This window comes from Xyrauchen texanus, chromosome 36 (assembly GCF_025860055.1).
Source record: "Xyrauchen texanus isolate HMW12.3.18 chromosome 36, RBS_HiC_50CHRs, whole genome shotgun sequence".
Classification (NCBI taxonomy): Eukaryota; Metazoa; Chordata; class Actinopteri; order Cypriniformes; family Catostomidae; genus Xyrauchen; species Xyrauchen texanus.
This window is the reverse complement of record NC_068311.1, coordinates 7,877,843-7,896,098: the sequence shown is the minus strand read 5'-3', so window position 1 is coordinate 7,896,098 and position 18,256 is coordinate 7,877,843. Positions and strand designations below refer to the sequence as shown.

The window sequence follows — 18,256 nt, the reverse complement described above, 5'->3', positions numbered from 1 at the left end:
CAGCATCCATTAATCGTTAAATAGATTCATTTAACTTTTCAAAGAAACCGTTGCACCTGTGCTACAAGTGTGTAAGTGGAGCCATATCCCAAGCAACACAAGTGCACATGCTTTTCGTGTTAACACTGCAAACTGCAAAGAAAAGGCACATTAGACTATTCATTCAGAATCAATTAAAAGTTTATGAAAGCTCTTATTCTTAACTCCTGCCACAGTGTGCTTGCTTCTTAGAAAGGGAGAGATACACCCAGGCATTTCTCTGTTGTATTTGTTTTAGATTAGCTGCACAAACCCAAATCCACTCAGTTTAATGCTTTTATTGTTACTCCCATTGTCAAGTCACAATTCGTTCACTTGTGTTATCTTAATGAGAAAGGCTTCCATTAGTGGGGGACCAGAAGAATCAAAATGCTTTATGACATCACAATCCACTATCACCCAGCAACCTGGGCAGCTGTCAGTCAATCATAGGAGTGGAGGCATAGTTTAAAAAGAGTGCCTCGGATTACCAAGGTTCCAGAACCAGACACACAGCTCCTCGGAACACTTCTCGGAAACATTCAGTGTGTGGAACAAGATTGGAGCAGTTTGAAATGAGACTGTGTGAGCTTCATTGTTATTTGGCCCTGTTGGGTCTGTCTCTTGTGCTATGTGACCGCGGTGCTGACTCACAACTAGAACCGGACATGGACTTCCGCCATCGTAGACTTTTGCAGAGAGCACGTGCAATTGGTTTGGCTACACAGGTGAGTCTTACAAAATGCATCCAAATTGACTTACAGTGCATTTAATGTATATATTTGATAAGTACGTGTGTGTTGGTCACGTACTTATCACATGGTCCACATGTTTTTAAATTTGCTTCTACTATGCATTCTGGGGCCCATATTTACTAGCTAGTATGTCAAGAAACAATGCTTTATTTACCATCACTTTTTTCCATTATTTGCACTTTCATGTCTACCTTCCTAAACTATTATGCTATAACACGTTTTTCAAATGACACATTTATTACATTGTTATAAACAATGCTTTGGAACCCAAACGAGGGTTTGATAATCAGGGAACATGCATACTGATAAAATGTACACCTTGCCAAATGCATACCGGAAATTGTAAATGTTTAATTTTATGTTCATTAAACTCCACTCCTCTCATTAACTTTCACTATTTTTTATTTTTTTTGGTCCAAACTCCAGAATACGCTTGATTCAGTGTTTACAGAACCTCACGGCAAGTTGTAACAATAGTACAAGATGGCAAAATCATATGAAGCTGGCTTTTACAAAAACATGCACAACTTATATTCCCACAGAGATTAATAAATGTACCAATGAACAATGTTATAAAGAGTTTTCTTAAGTTAAGAAAAAAAACATTGGGGGTTGGAACATGATGAGGGAAGCGTATCACAGGTTATTGGCATACATCAGTCATTTTTATTGCATAAAAAAATATGGAATGAGCAACCAAATTAGTTCTTTCTTAAAATAAAGTTTTAGATAGGAGGCTAGCTAACATTTAAAGCCTGTATCAGTTTGAAATTCTGTTGATTGGGTGGTCTCTATGGGAATAAAATTACAATGCGTTATGATTTTGCCATCTTGTACAACTTATCACGAGTTATCATGCCACTATGTTGACAGAACTAAGACTAAACATTAAAATCTAAATGTTATTTACACTGTGACTATAAGACAATTTCAGATTACAAGAACTCCCTGTTGTTTATGGCTCTGGTTAAATGTATGTTTAACAGAGGTTTGAAGAGGAAACTACTACACTCCCCGTCTAATTCTATAAAGAAGACTCTCTCTCTCTCTCTCTCTCTCTCTCTCTCTCTCACTCTCTCTCTAAATGACCCTCTGTTTTTCTCATTTACTTGTTGAGAAGTTAATGCATTCTCTTTTACTATATGGGAACTCAGTTAATGGAATACATTTGGTTCTAATCAAAACACACATTTCCCTACAATTGCAAAATGGTTTTCTCTTTAAGGCTTGTCACCTCATGTATTAGTAAATCTAAACTACTGCACACCATTAACTTTACCAGACAGTTTCACTGGTGATTATTCTCCTAATAAGAAGGAAAGTAAGGGACAAAGCAAACTGAAATGATTACCATGAGAAATCCCATTAAAGGGGAGACTGGGGCTAGTTGTCACATGGGGTATCTGTCACAGGGGCTATGAATCCAATTACACAACTGGCTGTTTTCTCTAGCAGTGGGTTTGTATGTTGGTTTGAAACAACTACTTCAAAACAGTCTCAAATTGTGAATGTTATGCTTCAAGTACAAATTAAGAGTTAATATTTTAATAGCTGTTGAGTAAATAAGCAAACACAATAAAACCACATTGGCATATGCCAGGAAAGGGTCAGCTATATAATATAGGTCCATTTTAACTTAAAAGGCTAGGACAGGTTGTCACATGTTTTATAGTGTAATTTAATTCAGTTTGTTGATTACAGTTAATAATAATAGTTTGATATTTTTGCATGTGACCTTTCAAATTATTGCCATTCATTGAATTTGACCATTTCATATTGCTGAAAAGCCTATGATAGGCTGCTTAGTTTTCTTTCCCCCTGTGACAACTTGCCCCATATAGTGTGACAACATGCCCCACAATTAGGGAGGCATGTTATCACAAAAAGTTAACATGTGTTCATTGAACTGTATCCTTTTCCTGGGTAATGATGGTGAAAATGGTCAAAAATGGTGAAAAAAAAGTTTCTTTTTGTAGCCAAGATGTCAAGGTATGTGTCTACACAGAAATATACTTTAAAATACAAACCTACCCTGAGATACATTCGCTAGTGTAAAAAATGTGAAAACTACCACCAGTCTCTCCTATATGTTTTAATGTCTCCCTCTTTTTTAGGACTGGACTAAGAAAGACATAGAGGAGCTGCTTTCCCAGCTGTCTTTGCCTGAGATAGAGGCTCGTGAGAATGGTGTTTCTACGACAGGTGGGAATGATGATCTGCATTTGGAGCTAGAGCGTTCCGCAGAGAACACGAATCAGCTCTACCCTCGAGAACGCAAAGCTGGATGCAAAAACTTCTACTGGAAGGGCTTCACTTCCTGCTGAGGTCCCAATTATCCAATCACATTAATCAAAGATGCCAATTAACTCCCTATCAAAACCGTATTTTAACATAACCACTGTAGTTACATTGAGTTAATTGGATCTGTAAGTTGATTTGTCGATTTTAAGCTAATAAAGTATTAAATAAAGTATACAAATCAAAGCCATCTTTTGTGGTGGGTGATGTAGTTGAATACTGCATGTAAGTGGAGACTGTGGACTGAAGTATAAAACAAAGAAATGTATTTAAAAAACAAAATATTTATTAAAATTTATTTCTTGATGTATTAAAATTTTTGGTGAAGGAAACAACCTGTTATATGATCTGATCTGGCTGATTCGACAGGGTTCCCACACTTTTAGCCTGATCTCAAGAAAATACAGTAACTGCTGACATTTTGCAAAATGACATATCATTATTATTCAAAGATTTAAATCAGCAAAATCTCCCTACCTTCCTACCCTAAATCTTTATCCTAAACCCAACAGATAGTGTCATAAAAACACAAATGTAAGATGAAAAACTTTTCATTGTTTTAATAGTTATAATGTTAATTGTAATGGTTTTAATGGAAACTATAATGGTCCGGATGGGTCTGCACCGGTAATGTGTTGGCTTCTATTGGTGGCAGGGTATGTCTAGTGGATACCATTAGAGACCAATACATATCTATAATGGACACAAATAAATACCATAAAATATTAATGGAATATGACCCAAAACACACTAGACTCGTAATGGTACTCCTAGTGGAAACCATTAGAATTTCTAATGTTATTTTTAGTTTTTTCAGCAGAGTAAAAAAAAATTAGGTGTTTATGAACTGATATTCTGCCCTTTTACTTGTGATTTGTGTGGAAGTAAATAAATGCCATTGTTGTTGTAGCACTTCTAGTGCGCTGCCGTGATACGTACAACGAGTCAGGTAAAAATCAATGAGACTGGGTTGAACAATGATTTTTCATGACTATTTCATTAATTTATGATTTTGAATGAAGATTTTTTAGAAACAATTTTTATTCAGATTGATTTGCTAATTAATCTCTTACATCGATTTGTGAGCTTGTTTGCCAAATTCACTCTCAAAAAAAATTATTCGCTCACAAATTGGACATGAGTATGACTTTATAGCAAATTTATGCAAAAATATATATATATATATTCCAACCAATTAAACATTTTAGAGCAGGAAATTATTAGAAAAAAATTGTAAATTTCCTTTACCCTGATTTTTACTCGGACTTTTTCAGACATGGAAAACACAATTTTAACAAAATTCCAAGATATTTCCAGGTCCATGACCATGGTAAACCTGTATAGATCGTAAACCATTACTAAACAAGAATATATCTCTTTCTGTCGGTCAAAACAGTGACATGATGGTAAAGGATATACATTTTAGGGTTATGGTTCGTTAATTGAGAAACTGGGTCAACACTTGCATAATGCGATAATCTTTATTAATGTCACTGTAACCAGTCATTTTGAACATATTTATATGAGAATATTACAGGGTAAGAAAATGTTGACACATGTTGTCAGTGGGTATTAGCATGAAGATAAGATGTGATCGTGTTTGTTTCTTTGTTTGTGTATGTTTATGTATTATCACAATGATGATTAGTGGCAATTAATGGACATTAGGGATTACTCCGTTCTGTTTAACATAGTGAGAGTTACAACATAACAACATAATTAAGAATGACAAAGCGGAGAGTGAGAAAAAACATTCTGTTTTGTAATGGATTGCTTTTGGAGACCTCAGTCCACCTTTCCACTATTAAAAGCCATGTGTTTTTGAAGGAGCATGCATGGCTGACGGTGCATCTATGAAGAGGACAAATAACACAGATACACACAATTTCTTTGCTCTCTCTCTCTCTCTCTCACACACACACACACACACACACACACAGACACACACACACACACACACTCTACTCTGATGTGTTCTTCATTAGTGTGTTATTGGCTCTGAAATGAGACCCCCACCCACCCCCCTGAGGTTTGCACACACACAAACAGCGTGCAGGCAAACGCACAGACAGGGTGGAAAAGGCTGTTAGTCAGTTTTAATTGTTATTTAATTACAGTCCTGAAAGCACCACAAATATTTTGACACATCTGGACTGTTTGATTAGCAACCCTTAGAGGAGCCTTCATCGGGCATTATAAACGCCTCTCTGCTTCTGTTTTTACAGAATACACAAATTTTCTTGAGTGTGCCTGAATGTGTGTTTGTGTGTGAGTGTGTGTGTGTGTGTGTGTGTGTGTGTGTGTGTGTGTGTGCATATTCTTTTGCTGCAATTTGATGCTGACATACAATCATTTTACTTACACTGATCAGCCACAACATTAAAACCACTAACAGGTGAAGTGAATAACATTTATTTTCTCATTACAATGACACCTGTCAAGGGGTGAGATATATTAGGCAGCAAGTGAACAGTCTGTTCTTGAATTTCATGTGTTAGAAGCAGGAAAATTGGGCAAGCGTAAGGATCTGAGTGACTTTGACATGGGCCAAATTGTGATGGCTAGACAATTGGGTCTGAGCATCTCCAAAATGGCAGGTCTTGTGGGGTGTTCCCGATATGTAGTGGTTAGTACCTATCAAAAGTGGTCCAAGGGGGCCTGGGGAGTGGTAAAGACGCTGGCTACCACCCCTGGAGTTCGCTAGTTTGCTTGTTCGAATCCCAGGGCATGCTGAGTGACTCCAGCCAGGTCTCCTAAGCAACCAAATTGGCCCGGTTGCTAAGGAGAGTAGAGTCACATGGGGTAATTATAGCGACTCATCATGGTCATCATAGTTCGTTCTAGGTGGGGTGCATGGTGAGTTGAGCGTGGATGCCATGGTGGATGGCACAAAGCCTCGAAACGTGCTATGTCTCTGTGACAACGCGCTAAACAAGCCACGTGATAAGATGCGTGGGTTGACGGTCTGGCAGCTGGGATTCGTCATCCGCCACCCGGATTGAGGTGAATCACTATGTGACCACAAGGACATAAAAGTACATTGGGAATTTGGCAAAAGAAAAAAAAAAGTGGTCCAAGAAAGGTCAACCGGTGAACCAGCAACAGGGTCATGGGTGCCCAAGGCTCATTAATGCAGGTGGGGAGTGAAGGCTAACCCGTCTGGTCCGATCCCACAGAAGAGCTACTGTAGCACAAATTGCTGAAAAACTTGATGCTGTCCATGACGGAAAGGTGTCAGACCACACAGTGCATCTTACTGCGCATGGGGCTGCTAAGAAGCAGACCGGTCAAAGTGCCCATGCTGACCCCTGTCCACTACCGAAAGTGCCTACAATGTGCACATGAGTGTCAGAACTGGATCATGGAGTAATGGAAAAAGGTGGCCTGGTCTGATGAATCACATTTTCTTTTAGATCATGTGGACGGTCGGGTGCGTCATTTACTTGGGGAAGAGATGGCAGCAGGATGCACTATGGGTAGAAGGCAGGCTGATGGAGGCAGTGTGATGCTCTGGGCAATTTTCTGCTGGGAAAACTTGGGTCCTAGCATTCATGAGCATGTTACTTTGACACGTACCACCTACCTAAAGATTGTTGCAGACCACATACACCCCTTCATGGCAACGGTATTCCATGATGGCAGTGGCCTCTTTCAGCAGGATAATGCACCCTGTCACACTGCACACATTGTTCAGGAATGGTTTGAGGAACTTGACAAAGATTTCAAGGTGATGAATTGCTCTCCAAATTCCCCAGATCTCAATCCGATTGAGCATGTGCTGGACCAACAAGTACGATCCATGGATGCCCCATTTCACAACTTACAGGACTGAAAGGATCTGCTGCTAATGTCTTGGTGCTTATATCACAGGACACCTTCAGAGGTCAGAGCCTCAGGTCAGAGCTGTTTTGGCGGCACAAGGGGGACACACACAATATTAGGCTGGTGGTTTTAATGTTGTGATTGATCGGTGTATAAGTAATGACAATTGAGATGGCACATCACTGACCAAATGGTATGTGCATATATAACTATGTAAGTGCGTAATACAATATGAAGCAACCTCTGTGCAATACAATTCTCCTCTAGGTAGGGAGAAATAAACATTAGTTAATTAGAAAGATAATACTGAACTCTATCCCTTACATGTTATTCCCTCTTATTCACCAACTCAAATAGAAACAATTCCTCTCATTTGGGCAAAAAAATAAGCCCAAACCCTGAATTGAGGACGAGTGTATCTTCATTCACCAAAAAGCTCTAGCCAAGCCACTGCCATGTCACACTCTCTGAACAAAAGACTAATTATTATATTTATTTTTCATGACATCAGCATGTAAAGAGCAATAGGCGCACTGCCAAAGTCATTTAAATTTATTTCACTGCAACTTAAATAACTGGTAATTTGTTTTATTAACTATTCTTTAAATACAGTCTGGTCAGATGGAGATAGCTAAATGGGCAACCCTGTCCGCAGTTGTCAATCCAAACGACAATCAGTCGTGCTTATTGAAAATGGTGAGTCATTGTTTCAGCTGGTTGGTTTATCTTCATCAGCACTTGCTGCCTGCCCACAGCCAACTGTTATTTCTCAAAGAGACATATTTTATTTGTTTTTCATTTAATACAAATATTTGCAAATATTGCAACCTGATTGCAACCAAACTGCTGCCAAGCTGAAGCAATGTACAGCTCTTGAGAGACTGTTAAAAAAAAAAAATAATTTATACCCACACCTGTTAAATAGTGAAATAAAACTGAACAAACATATGAAAAACAATTAAAGCAACATTCAAGCATGTATGTTTTTTAATGCTAAATTTAAAAACAATCATTTATGTTGAAAAGGTGCCACTTAGGGCTTGTTATCTTTGGTATAATGTCTGTGTATTGTAAGTGAGTGAGCTACACTGTGGGGATAAAATTGTGTTACCAGACATTAGCTAAATCTGAAAAAACCTTCATTTGAGGATGTTCTCAAAGTGAAAAATAGTATGTACACTGATGAGCCAAACCATTTTGACCACCTGCCAAATACACTGTTTGTTCTCCGCGTGCCACCAAAACAGCGCTGACCCGCCAAGGCATGGACTCTACAAGACCCTTGAATGTGTCCTGTGGTATCTGGTGCAAAGACATTAGCAGCAGATCCTTCAAGTCCTGTAAGTTACTGGGTAGAGCAGCTGTGGATCGGACTTATTAGTCCAGCACATGCTAGAGATACTTAATCAGATTGAGATCTGGGGAATTTAGAGGCCAAGTCAACACCTTGAATACTTCATCTAGTTCCTCAAACCATTCCCAAACAATGTGTGCAATGTGGCAGGGCACATTATACTGCTGAAAGAGGCCAATGCCATCAGTCAATATCATAAAGTGGAATAATTGACTCCAGCCCGCTGAATTATTGAAAAATGATGCACACCCATTGTGTAACACCACTTTGGGTCGTGGCCACATCACCATCTCAGGGTGTGAAATATTTTTCAATAATTCAATGATCTGTCATCAATCATTCCTTAGCCATTTATTGTTAAAAAAAATGTATTGGCTATAATAAAATGCAAATGCTAATTTTGAAAAATGAGCCTTGTTCTACATATCGCAGCAGTTTTCTAGAGGGGCAACAACAACAATAACTTCTGTTCATTTTATCACATATCATGAGTAATATCCTCAATTATATATAAAAAAGTGTCCTCAATTATAGCATTAGAATGCAACTTATGTGAAGCAACAGGAGTATGATTCTTAGCATTTTAAAACAAACAACTCTTTATCACTTTTTAAAATACTATCTGCTTTTATCATTCTGAAAATACGTATAACTTTTATTTGAAGGGTAGATTTAGTCTGTAATAATTATAATAAGCTTAATTTGAAAAATAACCAATACATACTAAACAATGTTTTATTGAAAATTAAAAAATGCAGAAAGTTTTTTGTGAGGGTTAGGTTTAGGGGATAGAATCTATAGTTTGTACAGTATAAAAATTATTATGTCTGTGGAGAGTCCTCATAATGATAGCTGCACCAACATGAGTGTGTGTGTGTGTGTGCGCGTACGTGCGCGTGTGTGTGTGTGTGTGTGTGTGTGTGTGTGCTTCAAGAGGAACAGCATGCACACTGAGCTGGTCCATTATCCTTTGAGTTCTTCTTAAACACTCCCTACTATTCATCCCATTAAACTCCATTTAATATTATCCAACTGTTAGACCACCTATCTGGATCTCTTTAGTATGTGTGTTTGTGCATATTGTGTATGTTTTCATATGCTCTGATGCTGATGGAAGCTAACCGAATGGATGACAGACACTGGCTCTGTCAGAGGTCTATTACATCACACACACTGACAGCTAATTCTGAGAATAGACATTTGCATACACACATGCACATTCACACACAAACAGAATGTGTGTTAAATGGAGAGTTTAAAAAACAAAAACATTTCTCTCATTATTTACTTATCCTCAGGCCATTCCTTAAGTGTGACTTTGTTTCTTCTGCTGAACACCAACAAGCATTTTTAGAAAAATATCTCAGGGCCTTTTTACACTTGGCCACTTCATGTATTTTTACTAAACGGATTGCTATCCGATTGAAAAAGCTCATTCCATTTATACTTGTCCACAACAATGTGTCTCTACAAAATGGATACAAATCCGATCTTCAATTCCCATGCTATATGCAAATAAAACAGAATTCACTTCTGTGATTGTGCTAATTCCTGGCAGTGAATTTAAAAGATGTGATTCCATGTGAATTTGCCCAGAGCGCGTGTGTCTCTGTATGGGTTCGCTGTCTATTTTACCCCTCTGGGCTTCTCATAGGTAAGATGCATCATGCACGTTCGATGCGTGTGACAGATCATTATTAAAGTCCCTTTTCCTATACATTTTCCTCCCTGTCCAGTAGGTGGTGATATGCAAAAATAATGTGAATCAATAAAAACAAAAGGAGAAGAATGTGAAAGTGAAAGTGGAGATCATATCACTTCTGAAGAAATGTATTTAACCCCTGCAGTCATATGGATTATTTTTATGCTGCCTTTATTCCTTTTGGAGCTTTAAAAATTGGGTACCCATTCACTTGTATTGTGAGGACCTACAAAACTGAAATATTCTTCTAAAAATCATTTATTTGTCATTTGCGGGTGAACTATTCCTTTAACATCCAAACAATCATGTGGGAAGTCCACTAAATATATATACAAGGCTCTCTCTCTGTGTGTGTGTGTGTGTGTGTGTGTGTGTGTGTGTGTGTGTGTGTGTGTGTGTGTGTGAGCGTGTATTTATCACTTTGTGGGGACCAAATGTCCCCATAAGGATAGTAAAACCCGAAATGTTTGACCTTATGGGGACATTTTGTTGGTCCCCATGAGGAAAACAGCTTATAAATCATACTAAATGATGTTTTTTGAAACTGTAAAAATGCAGAAAGTTTTCTGTGAGGGTTAGGTTTAGGGGTAGGGTTAGGTTTAGGGGATAGAATATAAAGTTTGTACAGTATAAAAACCATTATGTCTATGAAAAGTCCCCATAAAACATGGAAACACAACACGTGTGTGTGTGTGTGTGTGTGTGTGTGTGTGTGTGTGTGTGTGTGTGTGTGTGTGTGTGTGTGTGTGTGTGTGTGTGTTTTATGTCTCATCTGCATTATATAAGAAAACCTTCAATTCCACATCTTATATGAAAGTTTACAACCACAGCAAAGTTATCTAAATTATGTCCTGTATCTACTAAGTATTTAAAGTGAGGCAGTGAAAAGTGTTGCCTCCCAGCCATTTTACACTGACATTAAATTAGCTTCATTACCAGCACACTGCACCATCAGCAGGGAAAAAACATTAGAGAAATGAGCCAGCACAAATTTGTCCACCTCTGCCTTCAAATACCCATTTAAACTCACTTAAAATGATCACACAGCTAGTTCCTATAACCTTGCGCCATTCTCAGCAGCCCATTGTCCATGTACAAAGCCCAAATGCTCACCCATAAAAAAATATTTCATAATTTACCCACTCTCATGTAGTTAAAAAAAGTTTTTCTTTGGTTGAACACACACACACACACACACACACACACACACACACACACACACACACACACACATACACACACACACGTTGGTCTACCTATCATTATGAGGACTTTCCATAGACATAATGACTTTTATACTGTACAAACTATAGATTCTATCCTCTAAACCTAACACAACCCCTAAACCTAATCATCACAGAAAACTTTCTGCATTTTTAAATTTTCAATAAAACATTGTTTAGTATGATTTTTAAGCGATTTGAATTATGGGGACACTAGAGATGTCCTCATAAATCACATTTATAGCATAATACCCTTGTAATTACTAATTTGTAACTTACAAAATTGTCCTCGTAAATCACAAAAACACGCACACACACACACACACACACACACACACACACACACACACACACACACACACACACACACACACACAAGATGCTAGGCAGAATGTTAGCCTAGGTCACATTTTACTTTCATTGTATGGAAAAAAGATGCAATGAAGTGAATGGTGACTCAGACCAACATACTGCTTGCCATCATCTTTTGGAAAGAAAAGTCATTCGGGTTTAAAACTAAACATGCAGATAAGTAAAAGATGACAGAATTTTAATTTTGGGTGAACCTTCCCTATTAAGCTAGACTTAAAAACATGATTTGCATTAAGCAAAATCATCCAAATGGCATTTGTGCAAAAAAATATGCTAGACCTTTCTTCTAAAATAAGTAACTTTTCTGAGCCATTTTTTAACTACCTTTAAACAGGGACCAGTAAAATGGCACATTGCTGGGATTTTGGAAATAAACTTCTGTACACTTAGATTTTACTTGTCAGTTGTCTTCACATTACACTCGGTTACTATGATGTGTTGCCAAGTCATGAGTGATGACTACTGTTGTTTTTTTCACATGTTGATCTTAGTAATTTCAAAATGCAAGTGTAAAATACATCATGATGGTGGGTGTAACTTTATAAAATTGCACATCATGAATGATTGTTCCCTACGACTCAGTACACTTGACATTGCATCAGGAAGCTGCATTGATGTTAACCCCCCCACCCACCCCCGTCATTCCTTCCAGCACTGTCACGAAGAAGGCTCGATTGGATGATATTGTTCCCCTCTTCCCCACGGATGTTTGTCGGGAAAGGAATGTTGTTGTTCAAAATGTTGTTTCTGTGTCTCATTTTCAATCACATGCAATGAAGTATGCAAAAAAGAGTACGGTGCTCGTTGAGAAAGCGCAAGACACTCTCCCTTTTTCAGTAAAGAGCTCTCTTCCACTTCAAAGCCCACACATTATGCACAACCACTTCCCTATGGAGAACAGCAAATTATGTCATACAATGAACAAACCAGGTGGCCCTCTGTCCCATGAGGCGAACTCGTGGCAAGCCCTTACGGGAATTTCTGACTGGGTGCTAAAAACAATCGAACATGGTTATATGATCCAATATGCACGTTAGCCGCCCCGGTTCTCTGTCTTCCACGGTTCCATCCAAAGATGCGCCGGAGTTATGAGCTGAAATACACAATCTCCTCGGAAAAAGGACGCGAAAGAGGTTGTTACAGTTTATCAAGCCCAAAAAGGATTTTACAGCCGCTATTTTCTTTCCCAAAGAAAGCTTCTGTCAATTTTAGATTGAGGCACTTGGAAAGCGCCAGTTCAAAATTATTACTCAGAAGAGGATCTTATCACACTCCCACCCACACTATTGGTTTGCGCTGATAGATCTGAAAGACGTGTAATTTCATGTTAAAATTGTACAACACCACAGTATATTTTTGAGATTCATGTTCAAGTCCAGCACATAAATTCAAAGTCCTGCCCTTCGGATTGTCCCCGGCTCCTCGCACTTTCACAAAGTACATCGATGCAACACTCGCCCCTCTGAAACTGAGTGGCGTGTACATTTTGAACTACCTCGACTCTTGGCTATTACTGGCCCAATTGGACGATTTATTATGCAAGCACAGGGACTTATTGCTCCAACATCTGAACAGCCTGGGCCTCAATGTCAACTGGGCGAAGAGCACGCTCTCCCCAAGTCAACAAATTTCCTTTTTTAGGAATTTGTCTCGACTCTAAGAGCAAGTGCTCGCATCTCACAAGCAAGCGCGTTCAGGCCATTCTCCAGTGTCTATCTCAGTTCAAACTGGGGAGAACACTTCCACTGAAGCTGTTTCAGAAAGCATTGGGGCTTATGGCAGCAATATACGCTGTCATTCCGTTAGGTCTTTTACACATGAGACCTCTTCATTGCTGGCTCAAGTGCCGTATGCCACCGTATGCCACCGTATGACTTGCCCCAATGGTGCATGCATATCACTATATCTTACTGCTTCCATTCCCCAATATTCAGAACTGCAATGCTCCCGTTAGCTTAGCAGGGGTTTGACTCTTATTAGAGATGTCTCCTAGCAACCAAACTGATAAACAATGCTGTAGCGCTAGCATTTGTGCTACAGGTGTACGATTATATGTTATACGTAGAGATTATAACGTTTTATACACCTGTTTCTGAAGATGTTTGTTAAATCATCGTTAATAAATCGTTAATATCATGTAATGTGGAAGAAAACTCATTTCAATCAGGAAGACTTGCAGACTTGAGTGAAATTTAAGAAATGTTATGTCTTTCCTTGGCGTAGACCCCGTCTGGCGGTCCGAAGAAGTTGTACTCGGAACCACCATATCCTGCCGGAGATAGGAGGCAGGCGTGAGGAGCCTACCATTGTGCAGGACGGACTCAACTGGTGGTGGTGGGATGCAACAGCAATGTGATAGATTGTGAGCAGAATTATAAAGCAACGGCTTACATGCGATTGGCTGGGAATTACCCAGCTAATGGTGCGATGATGTACAGCTGCTAGTCTTCCCGCTAGAACTACGCTGTACTTACATTTATCGATATTACTTAATAAAGTGAATGTTCGGAGTTCAGAATTTCTGCTCAAGCCTGCAAGTTCTAATTCTGACTTAAAGATGCATTTCATTGCAGTTTTCCAGGTAGGAAGTTGTAAAATCCAACTTTCCAAGTTGAATGGAATGCAGCACTACTTTTCAAATCTTGATCTGACACTGAATGCTCAAGCAGCCTAATTTACACTTAGAAAACTCCCGATGTTGCTATAACAATGCAAAAAGCACTTATCAATTTGCTTGAAGTGAAAATCAGTCCTCCTTTCCTGTTTAATAAATTAAGCAATCACAAGGTCTTGAAGAACATCTCGTGTTTTTAAATCCAGAAGGAAATACCAGCAGTGATGACAGTGATTACCTGACAGTAAGCAAGATCTCACGCACTTCACTTTCAAATTACATCACTTAAAGCGTGATTGCGTCACTCAAGGCCAGCTAGAAGGCCTCAATCGAGACATATCCTAAAGATCACACCCAACAAGAACAAATAAATCAATTTGATTGGCTGATGTATCTGACTTTAGTTGCCCATTCATTTGCACTGTTGAGGGATTATGACGAAATTCTGAAGGCCTGATGGGGTGGAGCTCAAACTTACGTGCTGTTTTGGGCATGCAATTTGTGAAACAGTTGTCAAACTTTGCTTGTAAGCATCAAGGAATAAATTCTGATTGGAAAACATTTTTTTTTCTCTATTTCTTTTTAGATTAATTAAGAGTGGAAAGCGATAAAAAGTACATAGTTGAAAGGTGATTGAGAATGAAAGGATGAAAAATATTTATTTATTTGGCATGTTAGGCCAGCAGAGAAGGCTTTACTGGCCCTGAGAATTCACCACTGGTCAAACCCAGAAAAGGCTGTGTTTTAACCATGCCCTTCAGAGCGCAGGTGGTTCACCTTCAAACCTTTTTCGCTCCTCCATTAAATTTGGGTCAGGAGAAGCCCTTGCATTTGTTATGCCTTGTGCGAGCACTACACACATACAGTATGTTGAATGCACCCGCCAGTTTAGACTGTCAGACCAGCTCTTTGTCTGCTATGGAGGACGCATGAAAGGAATGTCCATCTCCAAGCAAAGACTTTCTCACTGGATGGTTGACAGGATCGCCTTGGCTTATGAGTCACAGGGTGAGAATTACCCAATTGGTGTTAAAGCACATTCAACTAGAGACATGGCCTCTTCAAGGGCAAGGAAATATGTTTTGCAGCAGGATGGTTTCTAAAAACTCATTCACTAGGTTTTACATCTTAGATGTAACATCTCTCTCATCGCAAGTCCTCTCTGTCTAGAGTGCTTGCTATTTTATTGTTCAAACATATACATATGCCCCTCTTCTACGTACAGGCTCTCTATCATTTCTCACAACTGCCTGCATTCAGATTGTTGCATTTCCCAAAAAAGTCACAAGCACTTATATATATATATATAAAACTTCATTCTCGACTGGGTTCTTGAGAGGGTTCATTCGTACTATATGACGTTTGGTTACGTATGTAACCTCCGTTCCCCGAGGGAGGGAACGACACGTTGTGTCGGAGAAGCGACACTAGGGGTCTCGCTTGAGCGCCGATATTCACCTCTGACCTATTGAAAAGGGCCAATGGGAGTTGGCAGTCAGTATTTGCATACCCCGCCCCCGGACATACGGGTATTTAAGCGGGGCAAATACGGAAGTTTAGTCAGGATTTTTCTGAGGAGCCGGAATGGTCTGGCCACAACAGTGGCTCGGTTCAGTGACATGGCGGAGGAAAGACACAATGTGTCGCTCCTCCCTCGGGAACGGAGGTTACATATGTAACCAAACGTGCCTCTTCTGTCGCCTTCTCCACGTTGTGTCGGAGAAGCGACACTAGGGGACCCAATCCAATCTTGCCATGTGCTGAACCATGTACGTGAACCGCCGATACAGAGGCGGGCAGGGATTTCATCCAGTGCCGCGCGATCGTATGTACCTGGCTGCACGCACTCTTCCCCAATGCCCCATAAGAACATCGGAGTCCTTCTAGTTACCCTGGGAGGGGAACAAGGCGATGTTTGCCAACATGGGAACGGGCCAGCCTGGCTGGGCCTCTTTTCTCTCTATGTTTCTCGCGATAGAGCAATCACGGCCGGGCCCTTACACGCATATAGGGAAGGGGTCTTACCCAGACCCTCGCGGAGACCACACCTGCCCTTTTTCTTGGGGAGGAAAAGTGGTAGACACGCCACATGGCCGCCTTAGGGCTCGTGTGGAAAGTATGGTGCGGTGGTAGATCCAGCCTCGAAGGGGGAGTTGCTACAGCACGGCGACCGAGGCAGCTGTAACTGCCTAAGGGAGACACGGGGTCCGCTTGTAAGGGGACAGAACCGTGGAATTACACACAGGGGAGTCCGAGCAGGAGGCCTTACCTCTGGAGCACCTATACCAGTACAGGGTAGCCATCAGGGTACCCGCAGTGGCTTGGGTCGGCGAAGTTCCTCCGCTGAACCGCTGGACCCGAGGGCTGGGGAGGAATCGACCAGGGGCCCGACTCGAGTGGGGCTCCTGGGAAGAAGGCGCACTACTTTACCTTGACGCCAGGAAAGGGCGCTGAGCGCAGCGATCCACCCGCCGGTCGGTCTCACGTGTTACCGAAGTTCTACGGGCTCGGACCTGACAAAACACGAGACGCTAACCGACTCAACGTGGAGGTTGTAAAACCTCGCGAAGGTGTTGGGTGTTGCCCAACCTGCGGCTCTACAGATGTCTGCTAGGGAGGTGCCCTTGGCCAGTGCCCACGAGGACGCAACACCCCTTGTTGAGTGAGCTTGGACCCGCAAGGGTAGGGGCACGGCCTGGGTGTGATAAGCCAGTGTGATGGCGTCGACAACCCAGTGGGCGAGCCTCTGTTTGGAGATGGCATTCCCTTTCTGCCGTCCCCCAAAGCAGATAAAGAGCTGCTCAGAGCGTCTGGTGCTCTGTGTGCGGTCCAGGTAAATGCGCAGGGCGCGCACTGGACACAGCAACGAAAGGGCTGGGTCTGCCTCCTCCCGGGGCAGCACTTGCAGGTTCACTACCTGATCTCGGAATGGTGTGGTAGGAACCTTGGGCACATGGCTCGGTCGCGGTCTTGCGATCACAGACGTATCTGCCGGACCGAACTCCAGGCAAGTGTCGCTGACAGAGAACGCTTGCAGGTCCCCGACCCTCTTGATGGAGGCGAGCGCGATCAGCAGGGCCATCTTAAGAGAGAGGGCCCTGAGTCCAACTGATTCAAGCGGCTCGAAGGGAGGTCTCTGGAGTCCTGCCAAGACTACCGAGAGATCCCAAGAGGGAACTAGGCCTGGCCGGGAGGGATTCAACCTTCTCAGGGGAATCCGCCAGGGAGGAGCTGTCGCGAGGAGCCTGAGTTCCGAGAACCAAGTCCAAGTGGGCCAGTAGGGGGCCACCAACGTGACTTGCTCCTCGTCCTCCCTGACTTTGCACAGCACCGGTGCAAGAAGGCTCACTGGGGAAATGCATACTTGCGCAGCCCCGAGGGCCAGCTGTGTATGGCACCCCACCGTGTAGGGCGTCGGTTGTGACCAGAACGCGTCGGGACTCCTGCTGCAGGGGCACTCCTGCCCGTGAGAGCTGGGCCCGGGTTGAGGCGGAGCAGGAGCTGGTTTCCTCGCAGGGGGACGCCCTCGGCGGGCAGACGGGGCAGGGCCCGTAGCGGCAGGTCTGCGGCGGGGCATTATGTGCGAAATGGCCTCCGTCTGCTTCTTCACCGCGGAGAACTGTTGGGCGAAGTCCTCGACGGTGTCACCAAAAAGGCCAATCTGGGAGACAGGTGCGTCCAGGAAGCGGTTCTTTTCAGCCTCACGCATCTCGACCAGGTTGAACCAAAGATGGCGTTCCAGGACCACTAGGGTGGCCATCGTCTGTCCGAGTGCCTGCGCTGTGGCCTTCTTCGCTCTCAGGGCGAGGTCGGTCGCTGAGCGCAGTTCCTGCAGCACATCAGGATCAGGTCCACCCCCGTGCATGTTTCTGAGAGCTTTGGCCTGGTGGACTTGCAGGAGGGCCATCGCATGCAGGGCGGAGGCAGCACGTCCAGCCGTAGTGTAGGCCTTCGCGTTGAGCGAGGATGTTGTCCTACAGGGCTTGGATGGGAGTACGGGGCGACCCCGCCAGGAGGTAGGGCTACCGGGGCATAGATGGTGCGCAACTGCCCTATCGACCTGGGGAATCGCGTCGTACCCGTGGCGCTCTCCGCCGT

At 42.0% G+C, this 18,256-nt stretch overlaps 1 protein-coding gene across 1 annotated transcript; it reads left to right on the top strand.

Moving 5' to 3' along the window:
* Window positions 1–106: 106 nt before the first annotated feature.
* Window positions 107–3,394, top strand: sst1.2 (somatostatin 1, tandem duplicate 2). Its single transcript, XM_052107043.1, has 2 exons — window positions 107–746; window positions 2,888–3,394. Exons 1-2 carry the CDS (start codon window positions 594–596, stop codon window positions 3,095–3,097), a joined length of 363 nt encoding a protein of 120 aa, XP_051963003.1. The 5' UTR covers window positions 107–593; the 3' UTR covers window positions 3,098–3,394.
* The last annotated feature ends 14,862 nt before the right edge of the window (window positions 3,395–18,256 follow it).

What these genes read in the sequence shown, in the direction of transcription:
- sst1.2 (XM_052107043.1), top strand. Translation starts at nt 594, where the DNA reads ATGAGACTGTGTGAGCTTCATTGTTATTTGGCCCTGTTGGGTCTGTCT. An exon ending in CAATTGGTTTGGCTACACAG is followed by an intron (nt 747 to 2,887) that starts GTGAGTCTTACA and finishes CCTCTTTTTTAG; the next exon opens with GACTGGACTAAGAAAGACAT.